At 37.1% G+C, this 12,999-nt stretch overlaps 1 protein-coding gene across 1 annotated transcript in view; it reads left to right on the top strand.

Moving 5' to 3' along the window:
• Positions 1 to 12,723, top strand: part of LOC128215412 (uncharacterized) — a 79,713-nt gene extending 66,990 nt beyond the window's left edge. Inside the window, exons 5-9 of the mRNA XM_052922097.1 lie at positions 361 to 542; positions 1,510 to 1,646; positions 11,437 to 11,536; positions 11,729 to 11,899; positions 12,329 to 12,723. Coding sequence (XP_052778057.1) covers positions 361 to 542; positions 1,510 to 1,646; positions 11,437 to 11,536; positions 11,729 to 11,899; positions 12,329 to 12,723 — 985 coding nt within the window. The remainder of the gene's footprint in view (positions 1 to 360; positions 543 to 1,509; positions 1,647 to 11,436; positions 11,537 to 11,728; positions 11,900 to 12,328) is intronic.
• Positions 12,724 to 12,999: the final 276 nt, after the last annotated feature.

Raw genomic sequence — 12,999 nt, forward strand, 5'->3', positions numbered from 1 at the left:
TGTTCTAGGAAACTAAACTCTCAATCAAACTCTAGTAAAAGAGCGAGGCTCCATAAATGGCATAAACTGTGCTATGTTTCATTTAAAATGTGAAGAAAAATTGAAGTTATCTGTGTTTAAAGTCTTCATTCGAAGCAAAATGTTGCCTTCTGACGTAGTATTCATGATGCAATTTATCACATGGTATACACACACTGTAATGTGAAATATCACTTTTGGTGCTCACTTACCAAACAATTATTCATTATGACTAATCTTATTATTTTCAACTTTGTATCAACTTCTTCCTGCAAGAAAATCAGTTTTTGATAATTTCTTTAGATTTGGAGGCTGAAACAATTTTTTTTTTATTTGTTTCAGCTCCACACAGTCTGTCTGTCCACACCCGACAAAGACATCGTGTTCATGGTGGGAAGTTGACGAGGAAAACTCCTTCATGAGTGACCTCCCTTACTACATGGGCGTCATTGTGACGAATAAGCGTACAGGCATCCGGTACCCAGAAAGCGTCCCTGGACAATCTGTGGACACAAACAGAATTGGTATGTGTGGTTTAATTCTTGATAAAGCTATGATTTGTTGTTTTTTAGTCTGAAGGTTGTTTAAAGCCTGCAGGCATTTAAGGCGTATAAACCCCATTGCTGTTAGAACTATGGTGATCAACAAACTAATATCTTATAGCTACAGCTACTTTTTGCTTGAGAAGCATGCTAAAAGTAGCATTGTTATGAGTATTCATAATATGTTGTGCGGTGAATATTAGGAATTCTTGGTTACAAACACCCTTATAGGGAAATATACCTGTAACAAGGAATTAGGGCAATCTCAGAGATTAACTGTATTTCACCCCTCACTGATACATTTATTTGAGGCTATCACTGTTGATTTACCCATATATCTTTTCATTATCCATATAAAACACAAGATTAACACTCTTGCGCAACATCGTGCGAACGAGAGTGACTTAGTATAAGCTATCATAGCTTTCTTCACAATCGGTGTAAAATATATAATGTTTAAACTAACCATACAAATACACAGCTAACACTTTCAAACAAGTTAATCTATAAAAGACTTTACAGGGCCTCACAGTGCTGCAATTCATCATGAGATAATCCCAATACGCTACTGCGGTATGCTTCATTGTTTACCGTGGGCGTTTGGATAGGAAAATCTCGTAAATCATGAATGATTATTAAGATAGTTTCATTAGTTCCACGGATGCAATGTCATCCGATATGGATTAACTTAAATCCTGAGGCTAATCCAAAGTTTGGATAAGCTGCTTGCACAGCCATTTCTGCTGTCTATAATAACGTATAATACTGACAGTTAGCCGAGTTTTATCTTGCTTGCAACATTTAATTTTTACTAAAGCTGCTAGTTCTCCGAGATTGTTCAATTTATTAGCTGATATAGTCATGTTTCGCATCTGGAGCACTAAACACGTATCCTATGAGCAATTAGTAATATAATATAGGTATCATTTTTCTTGTGATCCATTTTCAGTCGAACCCACGCCTGTACAAGATCTCGCTGCAGAAAAGAACACAACATGTATAATGTTGTCATGGAAGCACAGGAAGATTAGACGCGACAAAGTTTACAAGCTCGACTTCAAATCAGAACACGATATGTACTGGCAGGTCTGTATTTATGGTTCTTATCATGTCTCCGACATAAGCACAATATTATTTATTGCTGACTGAAGGTATTTGTGAAGGAAATACTTACCCTGTTATTATTATTTTATCTGTTATTTTCATGAACTGTTTTTGATGTTGATGTGGGTGTTGTGAAGTAAGTTTTTGTCACGCCCCTAAAGGGTGGCATATTGTTTTTAGACTGTCTGTCAGTCCATCCATCCGTCCGTCCACATGGTTTCCAGTCAATAACTTTTGAACACTTCGGCCTAGGGACCTAAAATTTGGTAGGCTGGTTGATCATGACCAGTAGATAAATCCTATAAATTTTGAGATCAGTGGACTGAATGTTGAAATTTTGTTGACCTTGAGCTGAAAATCCGTTTTCGATCAATAACAGAAGAATGCTAGGGTCCAGGGACTTCAAACTTGGTAGGCAGGTTGATCCTGAACAGTAGCATGCAAACTCTTAAGTTTGGGCAATGTTTCTATAATTGTTATAGATGATTACTTCAAACTTTTATGACCATAAGTCTCGCTGAAAAACTTTTGATGGTGCGTCCATTGATTGACTTGAAAATATGGATCGGCATCGACATCTGCCTGTAATGCTCTTGATTTTAGAGAGTTATCTTTAGGTTGAAAAAAAGATAGAAATACTGAATTCAAAAAAATCTTTATCATAAAAACAAATTGAGAAGTAAACTTGCTTGAATGTTACCAATTAAGCAATTATTGTTTCAAATTAAATTGTTTACAAATGTGTGGAGTGATTTTTTTTCTAAAATTGCACATGTATGTGTAATATAAATAGTTATATTAAACCAGAAACACAAGTCATAGCATGCGATAAATATAAATAATATGATAGAATGTGGGTAACTATGCATGCCTAAGCATGTCGGTATAAATAGCTTGGGCCGTTGTTATGCTTTTCATGTGAATAAGTTGCATTTTTAGCTTGACTATTCGAAGAATATGGAGAGCTATACTACTCACCCAAGCATCGGCGTCGACGTCACACCTTGGTTAAGGTTTTGCATGCAAGCACACGTAGGTTAATATCTCAGCAACTACTTGAGGTATTGCATTGAGACTTTATACAATGGTACTCAACCATCCAACCTACTTAATTAACCAAGTTAGAAAACTCTAGTTTGCATTTAATGCAAATAATTGCCCTTTATTAGAAACTCTGGTTAAGGTTTTGCGTGCAAGCACACATAGGTTAATATCTCAGCAACTACTTGAGGTATTGCATTGAGACTTGATACAATGGTACTCAACCATCCAACCTACTTAATTAACCAAGAAAGATAACTCTAGTTTGCCTTTAATGCAAATAATAGGCCTTTATTATTCGCTTTGAAATTCTGGTTAAGGTTTTGCGTTCAAGCACACATAGGTTAATATCTCAGCAGCTACTTGAGGTGTTGCATTGAGACTCGATACAATGGTACTCAACCATCCAACCTACTTAATTAACCAAGTTCGATAACTCTAGTTTGCATTTAATTCAAATAATGGCCCATTTTTTGACATAGAAATTCTGGTTAAGGTTTTGCATGTAACCACTTTTAAGTCAATACCTCAGCGAATACATCATGTATTGCATTGAAACTTTACACACAGGCTCCCAACCATTTAACCTTCTTCTATAATCAAGTAAGATAACTGTATCTTTCATATTATATAATTTTTGCCTCTTTATTATGAGACTTAGAAATTCTGTAAGGTCTTGCATGTTAGCACACATAATTTGTGTTTACGCCTAAAGTTGAAAACTTGCTTAATTCTACTGAATGTTTAACTGTTATACTATATTTGACAGTAACATTTCACTTTAATGTTTGTGTAGCGTAATGTTTCTACTATTGCGCTTAATGTTTGTGTAGTGAATAGTTGCGCTTTACTATAGCGATGCCATATTTCTATAACATCGGACGGGGAGTGTCATGGATCTATATGAAAGAGTGTAGTGTTATACTATAGTAATTTCGTTAGTTTTATACTTTCGCTCATTTTTGACGATTCGCTTCATAAAGCACATGTTACTCTGGTTCCCAGTTTAAGTTTGTCATTATAACATTTCATAGAGTGAGCCGGACTTTAGTTCCGTACCTCCATTAGAGAGAGTATTTAGCCTTGCGGTTCCCGCAAACGTTGAGAGAAGCTCCTTCTTGCCAATTTAAGTAAATATTATCTGTCCTGCACACAGTTCTTTTACCATCATATGCACATCTTAGAATAAAGAATCGATAACAAGCTAGGATGTGTGGGTTTATACTTACTGCCCAATATAATCGACAAGCACCGTCTTATAAAGGGACAGCACAATGACGCAAGTCATTTTAATAAATAGTTATCCCTTTGTGAAAACCTGGTTAAAAATGTGCCTGCAAAAAATGAAAAAAATAATACCCCAACTTCTCCTAAAACTTAAAACCTACGTTCCATAATCAATCAGCTGCCATTTTAAGTATAAATGATAATATGGAGTTATCTAACCTCATACTGTGATGGCCCTGAACAACTGTATTAAGTAAAATGAATGAAGGGTATTGAAGTTATAAGTGAAAATCAACTTGCCCTAAAACATTGGAGGTGTTTAAATTCACCGGAGCGATTCTTAAACAAGGTATTCCCATGTATAGGCTCTAAGATTTGAAGGACGATGGCATTAAAGGAGTGTTTATACGTTTTAGGCGTTTTATCTTTATTAAGGATTGTTGGGATAAAAGTGATGTTTGAGCACATAAACTGGTTTAAACCCCCAGTAAATTTACATTTTACTGACCGTTCCAAGGCAGTACTAATAAATTCTTGATAAACATACCTAGATTTTTTATATATAGTATGTATGCACTGTGCTGTTTATGGAGTTTTGTGCTGTTCTTCCATGTTTCTTGTTTGTGATTTTATGTTCTATGTCTTTGGCGTTTACCCAGTGCCATTAAACCGGGTTTATGTTTAAACTTTTTGCTTCTGAGCTTGATTCTGTAGCTTTTCGCATAAATAATTAACACTAGGGCCACAACAAATTGATCATTTGTTCGTAGGATTTGTCGCACCTAAAATTCGAAAAACGAACAAAAAATTAAAAAACTTTTTTTAGCGCCCCGCACTTACTATTTGGCCGCGCATATTTTTTTTTACTTCTGAATTTCCTCTATTTTCTGAAGTTTTTTATTTAAAATTTGAACCTGCAACGTCGACTTCGCCTTTTTGAAGGTATTTCCATGCTTTACATTCTCCGCGAGCAAACTTTCCCGTGTCAGGACAAAATCAGGTCCGGGTAACCGCAAAACAGCCGATATTTGTTGACAGTCTTTTTTGTCGGGAATATTTTGCAGGACGCACCGTTGTTATCTATTTCCGGTATTAATTTGCAGGATACTTTCAGTTTTTGTTAATGTAAAATACACATTTTTAATTGAAAATCAGTGTCATAGTCAATGGATTATAGTCTTCAGTAAACAACAACAGTTTCACAGCGTCGAAGGCAATAATTATATATGTGTGTTTTAAGTAATTCATTGTTTTGTACTCAAAATTTAGTGTTAAATAATATCTAAATCAGATTTTGAGTGCAAAACTTATATTAAAATACTCGGACACTCGACTTGCAACAAATGAACATGTTTTCGTGAGTTATTTTTTAAATTCTAAAATGCATTTCTCAGTTTTATACTCGTAATTGATAAAAATAGAAGGACTTGTAAATGCTTCAGAAACAGTCTGTATTTATGCACCATTCAATTGTAACCATGCCCCCCCCCCCCCCCCCCCAGGACCGGGGGTATACCGGAGATAGCCGGTGAAATGGGCCGTGTTTTCACCTTCCAGGTGGCCCCGCAGTGCCGTTGGTTTTACCCGGGGTTGGCTGGACCGAAAGTCAAAGTCCCCGCTATTCCCCGGACCTTGGGGGTCGTGGTTACAATTGACTAGTGCATTACACATACATGTACATGTACAGTATAAAAATAACATCAGTAAAATCAGAAAATAAAACCTTTTATAAGTAAAATGACTGTTTTAATTTTCTCAATTCTTTGTTCTTATCCATTTGTTTTCTTTGATCGATTTGTAGTAAAGTGGCCTGTTTCTTACGGGCATTGAAGCTATGGAGGGTGTCATGATTTTTTTTCAAGGCACGGACCTATAAACCATTGGTTCGTGGTTAAGGCGAGGTCTTGAAAGGGAAACATCTTTATTCCACCACCTGCTCTAATATAATGACCGATGCCACATTTGTTTAATACTGCTTCAATTGTGTTGTCCCGCAATTTAATCGGCAGTGTCTTAAGTAATAGTAAAGCACTGGATCTTATTGCCATTTGTTATATATTGAGACAGATTTTCATGTGATACAATCAAAACTATGTTTGCAATTATAAAGCATTTCTTGACATATTGCATGATGAATTTAGTAAGAAATAAATTTTTTAATTTTTATTTTATTTTTCACCTTGCGCTCGCCTCTGAATTGCCTTAAATTTAAAAAAAAGTATTTATTTTTTTTCGCTCGCTCGCTCCTACTTTTTTTGGGCAAAGTCCGTAGAACAAATGATCAATTTGTTGTGGCCTAGTGAACTTTTAAAGGTAAACAAAGACGAAAACAGTTAGTGGTTCATTGAACGCATCCAGTAAAAGAGGAAAAATAAGAGGAAACTTGTGACAAGGCTTCCCCAAAACATACAACAGCAGGTCGGTAGATGCGGATGATATTAAGGATATTTCCCCTGACCGCAGCCTAGACATGAATGAAAGTGATGAAAGTACTGCGTACTTTTCAGAAAACCAGGTATATAGGTTTAAATATCGTTTGAATTTACCTTTCTCTTTGAAAGGGAACTGGAAGGTGGCGCTTTTGGAACTTTATGTGACAAAAAGTACTAAAACAAAGGCGGCGGAAGTGATTAACGTTTATACCTATACCTGCAAAGTAACGTGTACGGTGCGGAACAAATCCTGTTTAGGCGGCTGAAAAAAACTTTAAAAAGGGATGGAAATATACGTTTGATACGCCATACTATTTACCCGTAATGAGAAAAGATCTGGGAGAATTTCAGATATATATAAAGGTTCACGATGGGACTTGTGCGACAGACACAGCATCGCCGTTACACCTAACGCTTCATTTAAAGCAGTATCCGTTTTTATGAAACAAGAGTGCTCACAACGGAATTATACGTTCCAAGTCCGCAAAAGTTGGTCACGTTTTTTGACTGGTTCAGCAGCGGGAAAGCATCGTTCAACCAGATAGAATGTGGTAGACGCACATCCGTCATTCCTGAATCAAAAGTGACAAGTAGTGAATCGTACACCGGCGGAACAAACCGCAGCGCAGGCTAAATCCGAGCTGGAGAGAGAGGATATAACTCCGACGAGTGTGGTAAACATGTTTCAGTGCACAGCGGGAACACGATGTCGAGGGATCAAGCGTAAGAGATCGAGTAAAAAATATCATAAAGGAGTTAAACGTCAACGTTGTAAAACACACACGACGAAGTCACATTCGGGAAGGAAACCAGCCAAGAAGGGTTCAAAGCGGCAGACCAGTAACACAGATAGATTTGAAATAAATTGAGAATGTTTGTGTTAAATGAAGAGAATGTCCTTGTTCGATCTTGCCAGCACACAAACCAGTGTGACAAATGTTTATGATGACGAAATTCGACCTATGTCACAGACCACCGGCGATGGCCCGTTCGAATTTAGCACCAGCGGACAAAGTTCTACAGACTATCTTGAACTGAAAAATTCTCAGATCTTTGTAAAGTTCAAAATAGAAAAGTCGGATGGGACAGCCATGGGGTTGTTACGATGGATCAAGTCGGGCCTGCCAATTTATTTCTTCAAACGCTGTTCTCGACGGTGAAGTTACGCTTCAGAACAAATCCACTGTTACTTGCAACTCCAAACCTTATGGAGCAGTAATTACCTATGGGTCGGATGCTGTAACGAGCCAGCTCACTCAATACACGGTTACCTAACATCACATTATACACAATCTGCACAATAGCAGTTAGCTGATTTTTCGATATTTTGTAATAAAACCTTTAGCACTGAGGAGCAAACGCAGAAAATCTGCATGTGTCTTAATTGATTCATGCTGCTTTTCGGGTAGGTATATTTGCATTAACTGACCGGGTAATACGTAGGTTCTTAGTTTATATTTAGGATTCGAATGCGGAGACAAATCAACCATAAACTACCTATATTTTTTCTACAGTAGCCTTTTTGCACGTGTCCATAAAAACATGACTTGTTCCGGGAAAATCTGTCGATCTAACGTTAGTATGTGTTGTTCATCCCAATTGTTTTTAAACATATAAACGGACGGAAATAAGAAAAAGTACGAATCCTGGAAAGCGGCATTCAGTGCGTGTATAGAAAGTACTCCGGTCACAGCAGAGTATAAACAGTATTACAGTTGAGACAATATCTGAAAGGGGAAGCACTACAAGTAATAGAAGAGTTAGGTCATTCTCAGGAGGCATACATAGCTGCAAAAGAACGTTTAGAAAGAAAATATGGCGGAGAACGTAGAAAATTGATGCGATACCTCAATTAAATTGAAAGTTTTCCAAGATTGAAATATGAAGAGTCTGTAGAGAAAATTGCTGATCTTCTTCATGTAACTGTCATTAATTTAAAAGAAACAAACCATGATGAAGAATTGGGCCAAGGGGCATTGTATCTAACTCTACAGAAAAAAAACCCTGAGAAGATGTTGATCAGGTATCACAGATTCATTAGTGAAAATGAAGAAGAGGAAGGAGTAGAAACTTTAAGAGATTGGATCAATAAGGAATCTCAATTTCTTCAAACTGCACATGAGACAAAAATGGTTTAGCTAGTAAACTACAACAGCCAAAATCACATCAATCCTATTTCGTGAAAGATACACAACCAAAATATGTAAAAAGCTGTAAGTTTGCAACAAACAAAATCATATCATCTGGGAATGTAACATTACAAAGAGTTAGACATAGAAACTCGAGGAAAAGGCAAAACAACTTCGTTTATGTTTTCGGTGTTGCGGAAAAATCATACTGGCAAAAATTGTAGGAAATTTTCTAAGTGCAACGTCAATGGGTGTACAAAGTTACATCATTACAAGTTGCATAAAGATGGCCATACAACAAACCAAAGTGGACTGGATGCTAATGTACCAAATATACAGCAACTGAATCACGATGTACAAACATTTTTGCCTCATGAACAACAACAACAACAATAACCCAATGAAAACTACCACAATACAGGGAACCGCATTGCCTTGAGAACTGTTCCTGTTGTAGTGTCCGGTGCAAGTGGAAGAAAAATGAATGTAAATGCAATTTTGGATGATGGTTGCAAAAAAACTTCTGTGAACAGTAGCTTGGCCGCACCATTGGGATTACAAGGATAAATAGAGAAAGTTAAAGTGAATTTGTTAAATGGCATAACAGAAACTTTCGACACTATGACTGTACATCTTAATGTAATAGGTATTAATTTCAGTGATGAAACCACCAGTATTGAAGCATTTGTAATTGACAATGTAACTGGCTCATTAAAAACTATTGACTGGCAAAAACATTCTTACGAATTTGACCATTTGAAAAACATTCATTTTCCAGCAATAGGAAAAAACAACAAAGTAGATCTCCTAATAGGTCTTGACTTTGCAAATTTTCACTCTTGTCTGAGAGAAGTGTGTGGTGCACCTGGTCAACCGATAGCCAGATTGACACCTTTGGGTTGGATTTACGTTGGCAAGGTAAACAGTGATGCAGATGAAACATAACTAACTTCTTCGTAACAGAATGCAGAACTGAATGTGATGATAAGAAATTTCTGGGAAATAGACAGTTATGGTGTAAACAAAGAGAAAATGCCACTTTCTCAATCAGAAAAGACTTCGTTAAGAAGCTCAGAAGAAGCAATGACTTATAATGACGTTCGCTATACTGTGAAAACTCCTTTGAAACCAGAAAATGTACATTTAACCCTTCCAAACAATTACAAAATGGCTCACAAACGATTACTCAGTACTGAAAAGAGGCTTGAAAAAGAAGAAAGACAAGTGAAAATGCTATATAGAAACACTATCAGCAGTTACTTAGACAAGGGTTATTTGCAAGAAGTCTCAAAAGAAGAAAAAGTTGAGAACAAGTGGCATTTGCCACATTTTCCTATTATTCGAATGCATAAAGAAACAACGAAAGTACGCATTGTGTTTGACCCTTTAGCGAAAATTCAAGGCATATCATTGAATGACTGTATTGAGACTGGTCCAAAGCTACAAAATGACTTGTTTGATGTTCTGTTACGTTTTCACAAAATAGCTATAGCATGTGACATTAGTGAAATGTATCTGCAGGTGGGCATAGTAGAATCAGACAGAAAGTATCACAGAATACGGTTCTGAGTATGAATTCACTCGTTTAGTCTTCGGTGTAAATGCGTCCCCATTCTTGGCTCAAATGGTTTCTCAGGCTAACGCTAGACGTTTTTGCACATGAATACCCAGCTAAAGCAACAACTGTCATTGAGTCAACATACATGGATGATTCAATAGACTCCGTAGGCAGTGAAGAAGACTGTCACAACTGTGTTTGAAAGCTGGAATGTATGCAAGAATTCAGTTACAGTCTTAGAAAATATTCCAGCCAGAGATAGGGCCGCTGAAATCAACCTTGAAACTGGTTATTTGCCTAAAACTAAAGCTTTAGGTGTGTCCTGGATGGAGATACATACATGTTTTCATTCAGTGCAAAGAAAGAGGATACACTGTACAAGGTTACCAAGCGAAATTTGCTGAAAGCTGTTGCTAATCTCTTTGAACCTTTAGGTTTCATATCACCATATGTTGTAATAGGGAAAATTCTCAAGCAAAAATTATGGTTGTGCAACTGTAATTGGGATGATAAAGTAGTTCAAGTTTTAGAAAAAGAAATCATTGACTGGGTATCAAACACACATATTTGAACAATATAGAAGTGCCAAGATGTCTATGTTTTACAGAGACTGAACAGTTCTTCACACATTTGTAGATGCATCTAAAGAAGCATATATTGCCGTGACTTATGTTCGTCATAAAATCGAAACGATGAAAGGATCACAGTAAGATTTGTGTGTAGTAAAACAAGTTGTGTGTATTAAAACAAGAGTCGCACCACTTGTTGCATTGTCCATTCCTAGACTTGAGTTAATGGCAGCTGTTCTTGGTGTAAGATTAGCTAAAACTGTTGGTTTGACGCTGCAAGTGACTTCCAGTAACATGATGTTTTGGTCTGACAGTGAAAATGTTCTCCACTTGATCACAGGACAAAGTAGACATTACAAACCATTTGTTGCAAACCGTATTGGCGAGATCCATGAAAACAGCATACCATGTAATTGGTATCATGTCCCAGGAGATAAGAACCCAGCAGATATTGGATCTCGAGGCTTATCAGCTGATAAGTTAGTTAACTGCAGCTTTTGGTGGCAAGGACCTGAACTTCTTCATGAACAGCCAGACCTGTGGCCTAAAGGATTTAAAGAAAACAACAGTGTGATGATACTGAGAAAAAGAAATATCAGGCTAAATCCACAGACTCATACCTGATACAAGATAAAAATCAAATAAATGATAGACTAGAGCCCAAACATTTCTCAAGTTGGACAAGAATGCTCAGAGTGTTTGCATGGGTGAATAGATTCATCACAAACTGTAGAACTAAGAAACAATCTGAAAGTGATATACTGACATATGATAAACTGAACAGAGCTGAAAATAGATACAATTCTTTATGCACAGAAAGAAGCTTTCCCAAATGAGTACTCAGCATTACTTAGTGAAAAACCTGTACCAAGCAGAAGCAAAGTTGTGTCTCTAAATGCAGTGCTAGATGAAAATGGTTTGATGATAAGAAGTAACACTAGACTTCAATTTTCAAAGGAATTACCATTCAATACAATGTGTCCAGTTGTATTGCCAAGGAGGCACCCTGTGACAAAGTTAATTGTGAAGCACTTTCATGAACGAAATGGACATTGTGGTACAAATTAAACATTAGCTGCATTGTCAACGAAATACTGGTTGATCTCAGGGTGTGAGGAAATACGTGAAGTTGAAAAAGATTGCCGAAAATGCAGATTACTGAAATCAAGAACAAGTCAGCAAATTATGGCCCCATTGCCAAAACAAAGGACAGAAAAGACATTAAGAGCATTTGCATACACCTCCGTGGACTATGGTGGGCCATTCCTCACAAAAGAAGGTAGAGGGAAATCTATACCGAAGAGATATTTGTGTTTGTTCACGTTTATCAAGCCGAACAGTACACCTAGAAATGGCAACAAATTTGGACACTGATTCATTTCTGAATGCCTTTTGCCGATTCAAAAGTAGACGTGGAAAGATTTCTGATAATGGAACAAACTTTGTTGGTGCACGTCGTGAACTAAAAGAACTATATGGTCAAATAGACAAAGATAAAGTTAAAGCCAAGACAGCAGACCAAAGCATGCAGTTGCATTTCAACCCTCCGTCTGCATCCCACTTTGGAGGTATTCATGAAATTATGATTAAAAGTGCAAAAAGAGCAGTGTATAGAATCTTGAGTGGTGCAGATGTTACTGATGAAGAGTTGCAAACTGCATTTATCGTAGCTGAAGGATTGATTAACAGCTGTCCACTGTCTTATCAGAGTTCCAATCCACAGTCCTGACACCCAATCACTTCCTACATGGACAGTTAGGTGAGTTTGCACCTGAAGAAGCAGAGGACATCGTATATGATCACAAGAAAAGATGGCACCGAGTACAAGAAATAGTCAACCATTTCTGGAAACGATGGTTTAAAGAGATTCTTCCAGCCATTGGCAGCCGGAAGAAGTGGTTCCAAGAGAAAGACAACTTGTCAGTAGGAGACGATGTGTTAATCGTGGATCCTGATCAACCTCGTGGTTGTTGGCGTCTTGGTCGAGTCGGTGATACCTACCCCGAGGTCAATGGACGAGTTCGTGTGGCAAGTGTTCGAGTTGGAGAATCGATCAACGAGAGACCCATCACACCTTTGTGTCCCATAGAAAAATGTGCATAATACTTACAATGTTAGCACATATCTGTAATACATTTTGAGTGATGATTCTGAGAAAATTTTAGTGTAAATTAAGGGATAATTAAATGTATTCATATATGGTTGTTGTGTTAAGGGGCATAATAATCCCCAGAGCAACCATAATTCATCATTGTAATGTATATAAACTTTGCGGTTTAAAGGAAGAGATCCACCGATATTACATAAACATTTTAAGGTTTTAAGTCATTCATGTGGCTAACAGTGTTAAGGGGCATAATAAACCCTATGTTACCACCA

The sequence above is a fragment of the Mya arenaria genome, chromosome 13 (assembly GCF_026914265.1).
Source record: "Mya arenaria isolate MELC-2E11 chromosome 13, ASM2691426v1".
NCBI lineage: Eukaryota > Metazoa > Mollusca > Bivalvia > Myida > Myidae > Mya > Mya arenaria.